The sequence below is a fragment of the Osmia lignaria genome, chromosome 6, assembly GCF_051020975.1.
Source record: "Osmia lignaria lignaria isolate PbOS001 chromosome 6, iyOsmLign1, whole genome shotgun sequence".
Taxonomy (NCBI): Eukaryota; Metazoa; Arthropoda; class Insecta; order Hymenoptera; family Megachilidae; genus Osmia; species Osmia lignaria.
In genome coordinates this window covers 9,863,443-9,882,720 of record NC_135037.1, presented here as the reverse complement: position 1 = coordinate 9,882,720, position 19,278 = coordinate 9,863,443, and the positions used below count along the sequence as shown (strand labels likewise).

The 19,278-nt window shown below is 46.7% G+C and overlaps 1 protein-coding gene across 5 annotated transcripts in view; it reads left to right on the top strand.

Moving 5' to 3' along the window:
* LOC117607549 (uncharacterized) overlaps positions 1 to 19,278 on the top strand; it is an 89,122-nt gene that overhangs the window by 12,320 nt on the left and 57,524 nt on the right. For all 5 annotated transcript variants that reach the window (XM_034331367.2, XM_034331365.2, XM_034331368.2 and 2 more), the window contains exon 2: positions 8,334 to 8,369. In XM_034331367.2, the coding sequence (XP_034187258.2) occupies positions 8,334 to 8,369 (36 nt within the window). The remainder of the gene's footprint in view (positions 1 to 8,333; positions 8,370 to 19,278) is intronic.

The following is a 19,278-nucleotide window of genomic DNA, read 5'->3' as shown; positions in this document are numbered from 1 at the left end:
CCGTGTCTCTCCTACCCTTTTTTTCTCTTACTCGCTTCTTTTCTTATTCCTTTTATCTCTGTCTCTTTTGTGTCGAGCCGTCGTTAAAACCGCTACGATTCCTTCCGGAATTACAGGTCGCTCCTTCGGGACCGAGGACGTTCCCCGAGCGACATAATTAAGAGCGACCCTTAATGTAATTTTAATAACTGGTTAAATAAACATAAGCTTAACCGAGGCGTAATTTGAATCCGGATGTGCCACGATGAGCTGTCTCGATAAAGCACAATGTTAATGCCTCGGCTTAGACGAGTATCGCACCCGTCTCGCCGTTACCACCCCTCCTTCACCCCCTGTCTTCTACCACCAACAGGTGCCTTTTTTCCTTTTTCCATCCGAGTCGTCCTACGTCTCCGCCGTGCCTTTCCTTCCTCTTTGCGTGCGATGCCGTGCGTGTTAGTCCCGGAGTTCCAACGAGACCATAAGCGCATCGAGCATTCCCCAAATCATGAATATAATTTTACGCCGACTGCACCGTCTTCGAAGTTAATTCATTTCTTCGCCTCTCAACGATATCATCGCATGACTGATCGTACACCTTCTCTATTCATTCCTGCCCCCTTTTTTTCTTCCCTTACGTAACTTCAAAATGACTCTCTCTCCGACTATCGATAATCTTTCGAAACGAATTATTCTCGATTACGTTCCTGTTTTTGCCGCGTCTATCTCGCGCGCGATTCGAGTGAAAGAACAACGAACGTTCGTTGATTGCTCGTCGATTAGCACATATCGAGGATTCCACGATAGCGACCGTGGTTTTACGACGGCCTGGCGTTATTGGAATAACGACGTCGAGATTCTTTGCATACGAGATGATATTTCGATGCTTTTATCGGGATATTCTGTCGGTTAACTAGCCGCGAGACCTTCAGTTTTTGCCCGAGTAATATACTGTTGCTAAATACCCGGCAACAAAAAAAAAAAAAAAAAAAAAAAAAAAAAAAATTGCCATTCGCTGGGTATCTTCCGTTCAAGGATAGAATGTTGGAATTGTACAACGTGTGACGGGATTACGACGGTAAATGCTGTCGAAAGAATGTCGATTTAACCGGCACCGTCTTTTCAGCCGCCATCTTTTGTTTTTCCTTTCTTTCTTTCAACTTCTACGCTCCTTCCGTCACTGGTCGATTCGCTAAGTAGCATCCCCCCGTATGTTTGCCCCTAATAAATCATCCTCTGTTGTTTAATGATCTTGATGAGACCTGAACGTTGAAAATTACCGGCTAAATTTGCACCTAACGAAAGCTACGATAACAGATCGATCTTTTGCGATCTCGTTATCGAGATGAATATGTAAATCGCGTCGGGCACTGGTGCGTGTATCAGACTTTATTAATTAACGATATATTAAGGATGGATCGCACCGTCATTCACGGTGGTCCAATTCTTTCTCTTCTCTTTCCTTCTTCCTTAGTTTCTTCTTTTTTTTTTCTCTTCTCTTCTCCTTTTCTGTGTAATGTACACTGTACGATCACAATGGAATACGTGTACACGAACAACAGACGCGTCTGTTATTATATTTGTACGCATGTAGGCAAGCTCGTATCGTGCATAAACATCGGACTAATGATATAGATGGTCGTTGATTACGCGGTCGTGTTCGTGCATTAACCTACACGCTGTTACACCGGCGCGTTCCGTTTACCTGTACGTCTGGCGCGCCTGATATTTCGATCTTTTCGTCTTCTGACGAGTTAACGAGACGTTCGAATCGCATCGCCGAAGAAAACACTTATTTCGAGTAATTAACACGGTATGCTAACGCGACGCTTTTCGGAGCGCGAGGAGAGGCTTGTGGACTTCAAGCAAAGATCACCGACGAACGTATGAAAATTAGTTGAGAATTCGAGACGTCGTTATTCGAAGATCTAGGGAATTACCACGCCATCCACACTGGGTAGAAATTTATTTCTCATACAGATTAGAAAATTAACTTTAATTAACGATAACTGTAGGTCGCTTGTTCGTTTCAAACGAGCGTAAAATATTTTACTCCAATTCTTATTCTTCTCGAGGATAATATACCAGAAACGGTAATTAATTTAAATGATTTCTCGAAAGTTTCAGAAAACTACTTGTCCGATTAACCTGAAATTTTTCAGGCGAATAAATATGAGAAAAAGAAGGACGAATCGTCGTAATAACTTTGTACTCCCACGAGAGATTAACGAGAGGTTGGAGGTATTTTTTTTTTCCAAACGTTCCCTTTATTCTCATCCCTCCGAGACAGTACCGAGACAGTTCTGTTTCGTAATCGTTATTGCGGGTGATGCGCTTGTAAATGCACACAAGTATCATCCATAAACATAAGTGTAACGATGTAGATGGCAGCTGATTAGTCGGCCGTGTTCGTGCATTAGCTCGCGAACGGCGCATAATGCACCAGCTGGATTACGCTTGCACACAAACACAAACACGTACACGTAGGTAGGATTTTTCTGACGCGCCGATGTTGACTCTCTCTCTTTCTCCCTCTCCCTCTCACCCTTCCCTGGATCCGCCATTGTTTACGCCGGTTTAATTAGCCCCCGTTAATGCGACCGACGATATAGCCGCGAGCCCTTATCTGATACATTTCCGGCGAATCATGGGAATTATTTCCGCGCATGCAAATGCCAACGAAAAGGCGAATCGAGTTATGCTTCCGGCACGATCCCGCCGGACGATAAAAACGAGCACGCGTGACTAAGGACGCGTTTTCATTACTGCATCGTCCTCTTCGGAGACTGCTTTTCGAAAAAAAAAAAAAAAATACCTACTCTTTCAAAGTGATATCTCAAAAGATTTTTATAACATCCAGAGAAACGCGTCGCGTAAAATTTTCTAATTACCTGACAAACTAATGACCAAATCAGAATCAAGATTCCTGAGAACGTAGTCACTCGGTTTAAACGAAAAGGATTTAGTCACGTAAAATCGTTTGATCCTTGTCCCATAATGTTTCTCCAACAATCCGAGTCCGCTCTTTCACGTACTCGCGAACGTTCAAAGGAACGTTTCTATTTAAGCTGGTCCGAGGACAGGGTATTCCAATAATTATGCTTAAAAGGCTAGTTACACAAAGGAAGAAGCAAGCAATTAGAGTGACCGAATGGGGCCGCTCTCCCTCTTCTCGGTCAGTGATCATCTTTAGGATAATATCGTTCGTATAGTGGCTTGTATTAGGTGACTTAACGAGTTAAAGCGTCCTTAACGGTGCGTCGAGCAGTTCCCTGGGATTAACTGGCCGTGCCTAAACGCGCTAATACATTACCGTGGCGGCCGTTCAGAGAGACAGAGGTAATTAACCCCGCGCCTCGTGAGTGGCCATATTTTAAGGTCCAGTTGCACGCGTCTCCTCGCGACGCAACGTCTTAATCAACAACGATATCGTCTCGAAACTTCACCTACCACCCTATTCTCTAACTCGCACGGTTCTGCTATCGCTAATTAATTTTATGAGAATTCTTGTTTCCATCATCGTTGAAATTACGAGACTTAATAGACGGAAAATCCCGGGAATCCAAGTGTTTTTTCTTCTTCTTTTTCCTTGGGCTTAAACTTAAAGACCGCTCGAACGTTGAGCGTAATTTGCATCGCTTAGGTATGTTAATAACAGCAGTCTCGCTTGGTACCAGAGATTTTTGCATAAGCGTTCTTCAAATCGATGCGCTCTATATTTACCGAGACGCGTGCGGAGGCTTTCGTAGAAAATTACGCTTTTCCGTTCGCGTTTATTTTCCGTGACTGTAACGTGCACGTGAAGCCTGTCCGGCTGTTCCAGTTGATCTCTGCCAGACTTCGAAGCTGTTGCACGCGAAACGCGTGCGAAAGATTCACGGCGAGAGATCGATCTCTGTCCGAGGATGGATCGTTGGCGAAGTTTACGCCGGATCTCGAAACGCTCGCTACCTAAACTCTCCTCCGGCACGAAATGCGCGCCTACCACCGTGGTCGTTTACCTTTTTGCCCGCGTAACTCTCATTTTGATCAATTTCAGTTTTTTGCCGGGGCGGTGACTTTACCGCCACCTTCTGTGTTCGTTTCCTTTCTCTCTCGTTCGCTGATTTCTTCCTTATTTCTTTTTTTTTTTTTTTCGCGCAAGGATACACGGAAAAATAGATACAGTTCCATTTTTGGATAAGGAGAATATCTTACGTCCCACGTGTACCTTTTCCATCGGTTTTACTCGCTGAAACTCGTCGAGCTTCTTGAATGTCCATCCGGAGCGGAGAGAAGACAGCAGCAAGGTGACGGATTGTTAGCCGGGGGCGGGCCTGATAGCCGTTGCAGCGGCGCCCTTAGGACCGTCCACGAACTCTCAAGACTTTTTCGTGCGCGATTTTACGCTGCCGAGACGAATGTCGCGGGATTTCGAGCGGCGGAGAAATTTGTCACAGCTCCCGCGGATTTCTCGGACGGGCAGGTGTACGATTAGAGTTAGCGGCCCGTGCAGATTGTCTTTGGACGGACAGGTTTTCGCGAGAAATGACGCGTACCTGTTCCAACTTCGATAATGACCGGTTATACATTCTGTGACGAAAAAGGAACGCAAGTTTTTTTCATACCTCTTAGACTTTATTTCAGCAGAAGTACAAAATGAAATGATCAACCGTTAGTATAAAAATTAGAAAGTCGGAAGATGAAATTGAATATTTTGTAATTAATGTTAAAGTATTCAGATGACAGTCGGCGATATAAAAGTACATCGTCCAAAGCATTTATGGCACGCCGTATTCAAATCGCCTCTCACCGGTCTGAACAATGAAGTCGCGAGAACGAGCGGTGATTTACCTGTCCCCACGTGGAACACGGATATAAAACCGTCTGTCCCGGTAATTAGCGGTCGCCGGTGAACGCGTACAGGCACCTTTCACTGCGCGAGAAAAGAAGTTACGATCTCTTGATTACTGAATAATCCAGCGAACAGCTTGGCTCTGATTAACCGGTACGTCGACTCATCGAGCAACCGCCTGAACCCATCTTTCTGCCGATCTGACTCGGCCAGCGAATGAATCGGCAAAGAAACATTTACCCAGCGAAAGTTTCTACCGTTTTAATCGATCGAATCGTCGAAAGTCTATTCGTATACGCGCGCGATCCGTTATCGTTTGCCGATTTTCTTCTTGTAGAACTCGCATAGCTAATCGTAGAATCGTATACGTGATCGATCGTTCCTTTGCCGATTCGTAGTGCAAAGAGGATCGTGAATGGAATGGCAAATGTTCGATTCATCGAAGCACGTAATTTTTTACCCTCGATCGATGGTAAGCCTGAAACGTGTTTATTAGCAAAGTAAATTTTTCATAAAAATTGCAAATACCGCGAATCTTTCATACTGAAGCTCTGTTACGAATTAAATCGAAGAGATTAGTCGATGGAAATAAGATCCCGGAAGCAAGTGCGATCGGCGCGGTGCGGCGAGGCAGTGAACGAACAACGCAAACTATTATTTAACTCTAATTGATGATGGTTCGTGGGCTGTTCCACATTGATGGTCATCGATAATCCCTAATGATTCCACCGTTTCGCGCAACCGCTGAGGGGCACGTAGTCGAGCGCGGACAACCCGCCGATCCTTTGGTAATACAAACACCCGCTAAACGGATTAAAAGAATGATTATTACCCGCAACGTGACCGAACTGTCGAGTCATCGATACACGTCCGACCGATCGCCGAAAATAGTACACCGATTACTACCTGTGTATACACTTTCTTTCTGTAACCTTTCATTCCGACGCGTGTTTCTCAATCTGATACGTCCGACAAAATAAAAATAACTTGGATTACTTCATTATCCGGCAACTTTCCTCTATGATATCATAAATTTTGAAGACTCGCCGAGCCAGCTGAAACGATTAATTAAACGTCCAAGAAGATTCGTACCGTCGTCGTAGAGTTTGAGATCGAAGGTTTGCGGAGTGGTTGCTTGAAAGTTGCATCGAACGAAACAATGTAAAAGGATTGAAGATGAAAAGAAATTCAATGCGAAACGCGATCGATCAGGAGAACAACAATGTAAGATGGAAATTATGTAGTCACGGTGGCCCTGATACGCTCTCGGTGAAACGAAGCGTCACAAAGACGGTTAGTCCTGGCGCAAGATCCTTAAGGCGAATCGTAAGCGGCTGCTCCGATCAGTCTACCTCGGCCTTCTTCTATCTCTCTTCTTCTCTCGTCATGAAAAAGAAGGTTCCAAGTACAAACGCACCCGCGCCGATGATTAACAACCAGTCCCAGCGCATATCTCCGGGGCCCGACGAGCTGGCTAATCGATTAATATACGATATCGAGCGCGCACGTCCCACGGCCATTGTTTGTTGTTAATTACACTGATACATCTATTCGAGACCGGACCAAGAGGCTCGGTTGCGACTGCGATATTCGACCGATCGACCGCCTGCCGTCCGGTATTCGATCTCCCCGACAGGATTCGAATCGAACTTTTGACACGTATCGAGACGCGCGTCTCTCTTTGCCTAACTCCGATCGACTTTGAATCGACGAAATAAATATAATACACACTGGGATGATCTTGTATGAAAAAAATTAGATATCTTTTTTTCTATATTTCAAGTTGATTATAAACAGTAGGACGTAGGATAGATTTCGTTTGGTAGACCGGTAAATAGCAGCGTCGTATTGTAATATTTCCCGCGAACCGCGACACCTCGTCACGAATTCTAATTGGAGAGGAGTCCGGTCGTCCCGGGTCCGAGGTGGATCCAACGGGGTCGCGCACGATAGTCGATAAATATTAAACGACTTTCCACCTGCCGGCGTGGCCGTAGCTCGCTCGACCGTTTGCCCAGCTGGGGCAGGAGGAGAAGGGAGAGCAGAGGGACTTCCGACAGGGAGATGACTGAATGTTAATTAGCGAGGCGTGACAAGTGTTAAGTAATCCATCCATCGAGCAAAGCGCAAAGAGGGAGGAGCCTGGTTTAACGCTCGGCAATTAACGCGACACACACCGCGCCGCCGCCACGCACCATCGAGGACGAGCCACGTCCCGCCGGTTCCCGCCGTTCCTGACGTCGTAATTAGCCGTCGATTTAACAGGTAACCACGGCCACGGCTGAAAAGTGAAATGAAATTTCGTCCCGGCTACAACTTTCGCGACCTCCGCTTCCGTCTAACGTTATTTTCGAACGATTCATCATCCGATGACGCGTCTACTCGTTATTACCTTTGCGCACGTTTCAATGCGAACGATTTCTAACTTACACACCGCTTTTACTTTCTTTTCATTTCGGCGATTGATCGATGATTGCGAAATACCAGATAAGAATTTTTTTTAAGTAAACGAAGATTGGCAAATGATAGGAATATTTTGTCATCGTCGTATGGATCGGTTTTGTCATGGTCAACGTCACATTGTCCAATCTACGACAGGTCCGACGGAATACCAGATGCAGGACGCTTTGTCCTGTCGAATCTAATCTTTACTTTCGATCGTCCTGCCTGCCTTGGTCGCGTCCATTATTATACCTCACGTACAAAGATCCGAGAATAAAAAATTCTATCCATCATACAAATTTTAGTCCTGTGCTTTTGAAAAAAATTAAAAATTCTATAGTCAAAGTTTTGTTTTGTATATACACGCTTAGGTCGAATACGTTACGGTCCGTGATATCTAATGAGGCTATTAACACGCGCTGCACTACCGAAGAAACTTCGTCGAGCGTTTATGACATCCGATGACCTACCTACCGACTTCTATTAGAATCGTGTACGATCACCTTGATTGAGACATTTACTAACTACTACCTCGACCAGACTATCCTTCCTGATTATTTCAACGCGAGTTTCAGACAAAATTATTGATCACTAAATGAATTTATTCCATCGTGATCGATGAAATGATTTCACATGAAATCGTCCTCGTTCAAGCGCAAATTGCAAGCAATTTCGCAGACAGTACGGGATTATTTAACCGACGAAGGAGAAGGTCTTTATAACGCTGAATAATCACCGTATGCAAATTGAAAAAGGTAATAACCTCGGTGCGAGTAGTGTCATTTCGATCGCTGATTACACCTAAGAAGTTATTACTCGAGTCGGTGGTTCACGGTCGTTTTCAAATTGTCGTGAATAAACAATCCCTAATGACCGCGTAATGATATGGCTCTAAGGCAAGAATGCGAATGAAGATCCAACGAAACGGCGAAAGGATTTCGCTCGAGCATAAATTCAATTTTATCGAGCGAAATGAAGTATAATCCCTTCTAATTTCTCCAGTTAGACGAAGAATTTCGTTTAATTACTCGGATGAGCATGCGTTTCCTTATCAAACTTTTCCTTTTCTCTGTTGCAGATTCGTGCGAGCAGCCAGTTGCGGATCGACCTTACGGTGAGTGACTCACGATTTCTCAATCCAATCTAACGAATCGGAGAAATATCACGGAAACCTTGTGTTCACCGGTATCTTCCGCGAACATGAACGTTCCTTCACGTCGCGTCGCGCGTTTCGAGGTCCGTTTCCATTCAGGCTGTCCCGGTTTGTGCAAATCGTTTATGCAAACGGGTAAATTAGATCGGATTCCAAGAACGAACGTTTCAGATAGAAAGCGCGATTTGTTTTATGTCCTCTCGCTTTCGATCTTTCGTCGGTCAGATTCGTGAATACGGAGCAAGAACTTTACGATCGGTCGCCATTTCTTCGGGAACCTTTCCTTCTTTTTTCTCATCGACGTGGATTGAAGTCAACTATAATTTCGGCCAGCCACGTCACGCTTAATTAATATTATTTAAAAGTGGATCAACCTTGGGTACGATACCATCGGAGGGTGTTGCTTTCCGAGAGCGTCTTCTTGTTGACATCAACTCGGCGAACGTTAGAGGGATGTAAAAAGTCGCGTTGCATCCGGTCCGGTTGCCCTCTATGCCAGAAGTCGTAAAATTCAGCGTCGCACGATTCGGGGCCTGGTGTTTTGTCCCTCTTTCGAGATTATGATTACCCTGGCAGCCACCGTGGCTAATATCACGCAATAAGCACACTGCCTCCGAGAAATCCCCTACCCCTTGCCACCTTCTTCTTCTTTTTCCCTTCCTCCTCCTCCTCCTCCCTCGGTTTTGTCCAGTTCTGCCTCCTTTCCGCAGGTATATATATATATATGTATAATATGTGCCACCGAACCGGACGGTGTAAACGGGTATCCGGTGGAAATGCGTGAACACCACGGGACGGGTAGTCGAAAGAGAAAGAAAGAGAGAAAGAGGTTCATCAAACGAGCCGCAGGACCCACCGAGGTCATCCTAACTTCCCTGGAGCGACTTCATCTTCACGGTCTGTTCCGAGTTCGAGCACTCTGTTGGAATTTCAGTTCCTTCGCGGTATCGTCAATAGCGATCATTTTTATTGTTTAAGTCATTCGAGGCAATTTCCATGTGGAATTTTTATAGATGGATATATGGCCATTTTATTCTCTAATCTTTTTATATTATTCCTGGTGGACGAAGGAGTTCGCCATTTTTTTTTTTTTTTTTTTAAAGGGTTAATGGCGTTTAAGAAATTCGCTCGATGAGCTTGCTAGTAGGTAGATAATCGTCCTCTCCGGTCACGAATTTATCGGCCGCTAAAAGAGGGAGGGGGTGTAAGTTGGTGGTGGTCGCCGCTAGTCAATCAGGATGACGAAGCACGTGGTAAAACGTTTTCGAGTGCGGCGAGGGGTGGCAGCGATTTTCGACGGTGTAGAATCAACAGGTCCCGGTTATGAGAGTGTAAAGCGTTTTGAATCCAACCCCTCGAGGGGTATGATTTCTCCGCGCGAATCTCCTCGTACAAAAGGGGCGAATCTCGTCAGCGGGGGGTCCCGTTTCACTCTCTTTCTCTATCTCTCTGTCCTCTTTCGTGTCACGCAGCAAAGCGTCGGCACGTCGTGTCCTGGGGGTGGCCTGCGACCCTACGACACGGGGGTGGCTGACAGCCGATTAGGACAAGACGGGAGAGCCCCCACGGAAAACTTAAAATAACATCGCTCGATCATCCGGCTGTCTACGACGACAAGCAACCAACCAGGCTACTCTTGTATTCAGCTTGTCCCTTCTACCTTCTTCTTCGTTTACGCTCCTCGTGACCTTCTCAGCGGGTATCACCAAATCGAGGTCGTATTACCAGCGATCTGTCTTCGGGATGGTATCGCTTCCGCTTTGGAAAAGAGCATGATTACTCTTATAGATATATTACACTTTGGTCTTCTTTAACCCTTTCGATATAAATTACAATTAACAGTCGAGGAATTAATTCTGCATAAAATATAAAAAAGCCTTCGAAGGATCGATCTCCTTCGGCTAGCTCGAAGTCGAGCAGGAAAACGCAAGGCAGCAAGGCAAAGTTGAGCACCTCTTCGATGCTCATTACAGTGTGTCCCGCCCCCGGCTGCGGGTAATCAGGGTGTGCGGGGGAGTGAGGGGGCGGGGGCGGTGGGTGACCTCGCCCGGGGCCTTTACTCTTCTCCTCGCCGTCTGTCTATCTTTCTTTCTCTCGCCCTCTCGATCGTCATCCACCTTCCTGTTCGCCTCTATCCCTTCTCCTTGCTTCGACGCTTTCGACTACCTGCGAAGGTGACGGAGCAGCAACTCTCGGTTCATTCGGAATCGCGACCTTGCCGGTGCTTTGCATTCGTCGTGCATCAACGGCCGAGCACCCTCGGTCCCTTCCTCCCTCACCTACACCCTGGTAATTGCCGGAAGTTGCATGCGGGCGTGCGCCGCGCGAACCAACCGGAATGTCCTTTGACGTTTTAATTCCTTCTCTCGGGGCTAATTTCCTTGGGATCGTTTCCTGTAATAAGCGCGTATCTACCCTTCCGATTTGAAACAGTTATCGGACGAAGATTCGAAAGGGTTCCGGTTGAATTCGAAACTCGTTGAATCTGATTTGTTGATTCATCGAATAATATCAATGAGGATGATTAACCCCCGGTCACGGTGGACCAGGCTCGAGCAGTATAGTTCGAATGAATTGATGTTTTCGGGATAGGGAGAGCAATCAGTGACGGGTGAGAGCCACCGGGCTATTTGGCCGCGAATAATAATAATTATGGGAGCCACTCTGCGGAGGAAATGGCAGATGGTAGGAGATGGAAGGTGAAACTTTTTTCGTCGATCCTTCGAACTTCGTCCACTATGTTACCTTCAATTTTTATATAACCGTAGTAAGAAAGAATGTAAAAGAAAAAAAAGAATCAATCACAGTTTGATCTGATCCACCATGGTTTCCGTTTCATCGCACGCGATCGGCAGCGTTGAACTCTCCGCCGCGCCGGTCGGTCCACGAATGCATCTCCGGCGAGATGCAGTTTTATCGCTTCCTCGAACGACGGTTCCGCGAATAGTCGGAAGACAGGGAAGGCAGGCAAGGCAGCCAGTCAGGTCGAGTTGAAATTACTCGAATTTTATATGCACGTAGCTCGATCGTTTCCAAGAAATTTTTTACACTCGTTGCGTACGATATATGCGCACGATTTTCCCCGTTACGTATCGGAATGTGGTGTACGGTGGTGATGCACGATCGCTCGTTTATCCCGTTACCAGGCTCTTTCTTTCCACGGCCGACAACGCCGAGTGCCCGTTGTCCGCGTCAAACTCGTTTGATAGGCGAGCAGGAAGAAAAACGTGGTCGAGAATCGTCTTGGGAGCATCCCGCCAGTCCTTTGGCTATTCCGGAATGGTCAGACCGGGTTCAACTGGTCTGGCTCTCGGAGCCGGCGCGTCGCGTCGCGTCGCGTCGCTTGGCGTTTAGCCTGTCAACGATCGTCAAAGAAATTTTTACGGGGCGAAATTCCTTCGTCTTCCTTGCTCGTTCGTTTCGGAAGCACAGAATTTCGCGACGTTCGCGTGGTTGAATCAGGAGGCAACCGAAGACCATTGGTATCTTGATTGCTAATCTCGAGGGATTCGAAGGATAAAGAAATCCTAAAGTAGACGAAAAGCTTCTGGATCGTGTTAACCTAGCGAGGAAATGAGAAACGTCTGTATTCGGTTTATCCGCAGGATCTCGGGTTAACAGGCCCAATATCTGTTCACCTTCGTCACCTGACGTCAAAAGCGTCGTTGCTACCTGGTGTACCCAGGACAGTCTAGTAACAGAACCAGGAGACGATGGTGTCATTCTTGTCTCCCTTCCCTAATAGCCTCCGGATGGTCGAGACTACCTTTCGTACGAGAAAAAACAGGGTACGAGAAGAAAAAAGCTGTTCCCTTCTTCGTGATAATTTTCCATGTCCTACGCAAATTCGTGGGGTTTCGTCGAAGCGTCCATTGACCAGGGACCTCTATGAAACAGGTATCCGCATCCGGTTTCCATCTGTTCATGGGAAAATAGACGCGTAGAAAGCGCGCCTCCATATTCATGGGCGACTCTAATCTCGAACGCAATGATTCTTATTCCACGCTCGTCCACGCTCGACCTCGATTAATAAGCGTTTTAATATCGTCGAGAGTCGATGCAAAAGGCGTAAATCGTCCGCGGGAGTTTCTTCTTGCGTCGAGGATGCAACAAGCGTTCGCAGTCGCAGTCGCCGCTAAAGGAACATTGAATCCGTATTCATGAATGAACTATGCGAGAATCGAGCAACGAACTGCCGCGCCGCGCCGGCAGGACTATTATTTAGCATAGCCACTTTTTCTGACCAGCCCCGCCGTCCGTCATGGCGGCGTTCGTCTTTGTATCGGGACGAACGACGATGACGATGCACGGACCGAGTAGGGAGAGTATCTGGAGCAGGTCCGTTCCTTCCAGAGGATCTCCTCGACGTAACTAATGGATGCCAGTCTTTTCCGTTGGCACGTTTTATTATTGTTATCGGACCCCGCACGACTTCTGAATGTTCATCTAATTAAATTGGGCGATGGAAGTTTCGTGCGGCTTTCTTGGAAGATTATTCTAATTTCGAACGGTCAAAGACGGCTGCTGAGATTAGGCATTCGGTTTCGATGACTCGAACGGATTAACGAGTTTGATTTTTAAACCATATCGCGATAATCTACAGCGCGCATTTCGAAAAATATTAAATATTCCATGGACCGACGAATCCAAACTGTTTCGAAGAGGATTCTACCAGTATGCCTTGATCGATCTTCTTCGAAATGCTCGGAGGGTTTCCTCGTCGGAAATGGTGCTGTAATCGTAGCTGGCTCCCTTCGCGCGGACCTCGTACAGCGAGGCTAATCGACGACTAATAATAAAAGGCGGACCGAGCGTGAGCGGCCAGGAGCTGGCAATCAAATGAACAATGACACCGTCGCGAGAACTGTTGGCGCGCCGTGGACATTGTGCGTGGGATTGGTCGTTGGTATCCTCTCCGGCTACCAGGTGTGCGAGGCAAAAGCGGTCGTGCAAGCAGTAGACGAAAGCGAGAAGGTGTCGTTATACGCGTATGATGTCGAGAAATCGCGTCAAAAGTTGTTTTCTCTCTATCTTACGGCCACCGACAAGGGTATTTACGAGTCACTGGAAACATCATGAAAAAGGGAACCCGACTATTAGTCCACGTACGTGAGGATGCTCTTCTGGATATTATACATCCTCTCTTCACTTTTCATGGATTTCTCTTCGCCTTCCATTTCCTCCCTCCTTGTGCACATCTTGTTCATCACGATTCTCTTTTTATTCTATCCGAGTAATTAGGTATAAAGAGGATTCATTGAACTAATGGTACTTTTCACACGAAATCCCTATAGGAATGTTCAGTTGTCGTCATTAGATGTGAAACTAATTTTAGTAATTATGAAGAATCTTCGCTCTCAATCATTGTTTTATTAGAATTTTCATTTATACGGTAGAGAGTGCATCAGAGCATTCGCACTTGGCGATCCCGAGTTTATGAACATAAATTACGATGCGAAAGGGGCTGGTTGATCGGTGCCGTACACTCGGCGTGTTGCGGTTTTCGGACGATCCGATCCGAACCGCAGAAAGGACGATTACCGGGCTCGGTCATCCGGCAAACGACTATTAATGATATTTTGTGTCGGATCTGCATGCTTCGACCCTGGCAAAGGGAGCCGACCGTGCCGAACTTTCGTGTTCTATCGGCAAAAGTTTGCAACATACCGCGGCTGCTGGGCAGCGGTGGATCCAGATGGAAGGGAAAGGGTTACGCGTACCGATATAACGTGGTAATAACGCGATAGACGATCGAATCGAGCCTCTCGCCACCTTTCCCACTTTTTCCCTCGAGCTACTTAGAATCGTGCAGCTCCACCTCCGCGCGGATACGTAGCAGCCGATCTGTCGACTATTTATTAGATCGGAGATCCTCGAATTAACTCCTGTGTGGGCGATCAGTTATCCGAGTACTCGTTTCTATGTTACCCGTAGCAATTTTTATGTTTTCATAAAAATATACACCGACGCGAAGCGATGTTACGTTCGAAAGCGAGCAGTTGGCCCGTTGGCGAAAAAAACATAAAGCTAATTCGTGCAAGCCCGTAGTTCACGGGACGCATAATAAACGGTGGTACGACGAGGTGGGTGGATTGCGTAATGCCGTTTAAATAACGACGGTAAGAGATGAAAGTCACCGGCAGGCATACGTTCGCGGTCAGATACGGTGTGGGATTAAAAATTGGGACCGGAGTTTAACGGCGGATCGCACGAACAGGGCAGATACACAAATCAGGCCGTAAAGCCGATCAATTAAACGGCAGGCCGCCGATCTGCCGCGCATTATAACCGGTAATTATCTGTAATTAAATATTGGCCAGCCGCTGGGGCCAGTTTCACCGAGCGCTTCGAGGGGGTGTGTTCGCAGCATTTCTACCCGCGTTTACTTTCTTCTCTTCCTTTTGCTTCCCGTTGTCTCGCTTTTATTTGCCAGGATACGCGATGTTCTTAGAAAAAGATTTCCAGGGATTTTATCCCTTTACATTGATCTAACTTGTTAAAGAATAATAATATTAATAATATTTTTTTTTTTCGAAACGCGATCAAAAGGTGGTCCATCGTGCAGGATGGTAGGTTAGGCCCTTTACAGGGGGTAGTAAAACTACCCGTTGCATTCCATCGGCCGCAGGGACGCAGACTCCGTTTAGGCATCGCATGACGTTCGTCTATTTATCAAGCGGTATCATCATTCGCCTTTCTCCACCGTGATGCCGCCCCCTACGGCGATTTAATCTAATTTGTATCGCCCTTTGTTAATCGCGGCCGCGCCGTTCATTCGTACGGGCCCCGCAAATCCGGGGCCCCATCCTCGCCCAAATAAACTACCGTGCATCCACGGTATGTCTCGACTCGTCATAATAAACGCCCGACTCGCCCATGGACCTTTATCAAGAAAATTTCAAACGCCACCCTCGCCACCGAGACCAGCTCGTGAATAGCCAGGAATTTCATTAATCCTCGCGGTGATAAACATTTTCGTGGAATTCCAAAAAAATATTGAATTTAAAACCCTATAGATTCGCTATAAATCAGTCCATCAGGATCAATCGCGTCGAGCCGATAGTTCGATCGGGCACCGACAAGGCGGCACGATTCGATCGATGGAACACAGAGGCCGGCCGGCGATCGATCGATGGATCAATAAACCACGTGGATGGAAACGCGTGTACTCTCACTCCCACCCCGTGTTCCTCGTCCCCTTCCCCGTACAGATGGTTCTTCCCCTTCTCGCTTCCCACGTGGGTGTAACATACACGAACGTATCCCCGTAGGAGGGAGCCGAGAATTCGAGGCACATATTAAGCAGGATTATTTATCGGCACGGCGTGCAAGGGCTTGATTTGATTTAACAAACAGCGCTGGCTAACAAATTGATAAGCGGTCGCGGTCGGCAAAGATCAGAGGGAAACCGAGCCGGTACCGATCTCTTACGCGACCAGGGATGTAGTACTTTCAACGAGAGGTTCTCTCAGGTCAGGGCCGAAGGAACCGCGCCGCGGTGCCCACGGTTCTTCTTATCCCTCGGTTCCGCGGCTCCTTCAGCCCTTGAGCTTCGTGAGAGGGCGCCATTAGCATAGGGGGACCCCCCACGGCGTGCACGGGACCCGCTGCGGTACTTCACCGGTACACATTATATAGGTGAGGCCTGATATATAAACCGGCCTCATTGATTTATGGGTCGAACGATTCCTTTAATTATAATACGATATTTATTCAGATGAGAGCGCCGCGCGCCGCGGCCGGTCGTCGGAGTCACGCTGCTATATGGTAATACCCGCACTCCCAGTCTCCTTGCCTCCCACCTTATTTTTTACCCTCATCTGTCCACACCCCCGCCGACGAAGCTTCTATAACTTTGTATCGCGAATAGAACGAGCCGGCTTCGATTAGGTCGCTGTTACGGCTTTGACCATTGTTTGTTCAGCGGTTCCTAATTTTTTCACGGATTCCTGCGATGTATCGTTCTAATTAGACTGCGAACGGGCGTTAATTACACGGCCTGTTTGCCGAGCTATGAACCGTCTCGCGAGTAATGGACCGAGGAAAAATGCTGACTCTTGATTTCAAACGATCCTCGTCGTTCTCACCGCGACCTGTCCACGGTGTTTGCAATTCAAAGCGAGACATTTATATTTCCTCTTGTAACGAAGCCATAGCTGCATTCTGCAGTCACGATTAACCAAACGACTCAAGATTGCTCTCACGAGTCCATTGATAATAAAATCGAAGAAATTGTTATTGCGAAGGGCATAGCGAATAAAGGGATGGCGCAAAGAAAAAATCACGTAGGTGAAAGAAGAGAAGACACGGTGGTAGCACGGCTTGGATCTTGTTCCCACACGTATGGATCCCTCGATCGGCGATCGTTCGACTCGGTAAAACACGTGTAGGTTAATTACCGACATGCCGTATGAGATTGTGATATTAATCACGATTAAGCGGATTTCGAGGCGCCCTGGATCTGGTTCGAAGGAACACTTTGGTACCCATTGATCTTCCATTTGTTCGATTCCATTTTTTTCATTAGAAGCATCGACTCTTTCAACCCGTCATTTTTGTCGAATGACTTTTTCTCGCGTTTCGAAATAATATAACGTCCCTCCAGAACGACGGTTTTGGAAAAAAGAAATAGGAGATTAAAACGATTCCGCGTACCGGTTCGAACGTAAGGGCGCAGTGGTCGGGCGAAAAAACGAAATAGTGTACCAAAATGGCGGAACGGTGAACGGGCAGCGGATGGCTGGTGACGAGCCACGAATGTTTAGGCGGCACGATTAAAACGTCTCTGGTCGTGGGCCTCTGAGAAATCGTATCGCGGAACGAATGCCGATCGATCCACGGCCATGCTGGGAATGCGGGGGTACAACGTTTGATTTATGCCGCACGCCACGCTCGCGTGTGTGCACACGAGTATACCTCGTCGACTAACAACACGAGATTCGAGAGAATTAAAACGTTTCACGATCAACTACCGTCCGCGATTATCGCCTCCCCTCTGACCACATTCAGATCCATAATCTTTTATGCAACTATCGGATCGTAAATTTAACCCTTTTCGCGTCTAAATACATCATTTCCGAGGACTAATCATTAAACTGGTATCCGTCCGCTCAAAAATTTCCCTTCCACCGATGATTCGATATCATTAAGAAAGGAATGCGCGATAAGAAAGGAAGAAAAATTAGAAGGTGGCACAGATGGCGGCAAGGGATGCAGCTGGCCCATTCGTTGATGTCTCGCCGAGGAAGACGAGTTGATCGAACGAGCGAAGCAAAGACAATGCGATTAATTTTAAACAGCGCCGCTCGTCCATGTCGGACATGAGAAAAAAAAAACGAATGATCCGACGTATAGCCACGAGGCTCTCGTGTGGTCACGTGTGCATAATTAGGGACAAACCGATAACGGCCCGCAACGCTTGTCAAGCGGTTAAGCGTTACCCAGGGCCAGAGCCAGCTGGACTAATGATCTCCTTGGGCAATGCTTGACCATCCTTCGTCCCTCCTCGCTTCCACTTCTTTTCACGTCTTCTTCATCCATTCACCGCGCGAGACGCATTATCACTGTGCTCATTGTTACCCGCTCCCCGGCTACAACTTCATCCGCCTGCAATGCCACACTCGCTACCACTCGCGCCTTTATGATTACCCTGATGAGTTTCGTTTCGCGCCGAGAAATTCTCCATGCAAATTCCGTTGGAATTTTATTCATACGAAGGTTCCCGTCACGGGGCAGTGTCGTATGGACATGAAATAGGGGAACGACAGGGTTGAAAGAGTACAAGAATTTCGAATCGTTCCCTTACCATCGCAATCGATATTGCGGGTTAACGCGAGGGGAATTGGAAAAAGGTGCAAATGATTTTTACTCGCTCGTTTCTGGCCGCGGGGAATTAGCGGAGCTCACGCGATCACCGCCGTGTTACAATCAGCGGCAGAGCAATGGACGCAACATCGAAATTGCGTGCGTCTTTCCATTCGCTCCTTGTCTATTTCTTTATTATTTGCTCGCAGCTTTGCACGAGATTCCTTCGATCGTTCATTGATGCGCCAATCGACTTCCAATCGATCCGCATCCTCCCTGCGATCATTTTTTCGACACGTCTGAATGTGGTTTTCAGTAACCTCCTTTTTTTTCTCATTCGATTAATTAAAATAACGGCAGAGGGAAAATTGTATTTATGTGAAGTTGATTGGGGACGATACGGTTCGGAGAATTGGGATGTTCGAATAACAGGAGCTCGCTGATTTCTCTCTTTCTATATCAATGATTTCTAGCTAAAATAACTCGAGCTCACTGTTCTACAGCAAGTGGAGTCGAGCATGAAATTTTGCTGTTTCGTTCTACTAATGATTCCAATAATAGCTCGGCAGGAAATTCAATTAACCGAATATCGTGTAAAGTTTCGTTTAGATAGATGAACTTTTTGATATATTAACAGACTTTTAATTAATCCCCCAGACTGGAGTTATATATCTTCCTTAATTTGTCGAATCGTTGCCCAATGGGTACTTTAATATTCGACTCTCTAATTTACGAGCTTTTTGTATTGCGTATCGTGCGAACTTTCATCGTTGTGTCGGGAAGGGTTAACATATGCAAACACCCTTCGAGACTTTTAACAGCATGGACAATGGACTGATTGATATGTTTACGGAGTGGTTACCCTGGTTAGCTGGAGCCACCATATCCACTGTTACCTGATGATTTAAGGGCCATATATTATGGACCCCTGCCACCACCGTAGTACCATTCGCGTTTCAGTACCCGTATTGAGACGTTCGTTTGCTTAGCAGGAGACAAGAGTAGAAAACTGCCAGTACCACATTTATTCTTTCTATAATTTTAAATTAATCCCAAGCCTCGTAAA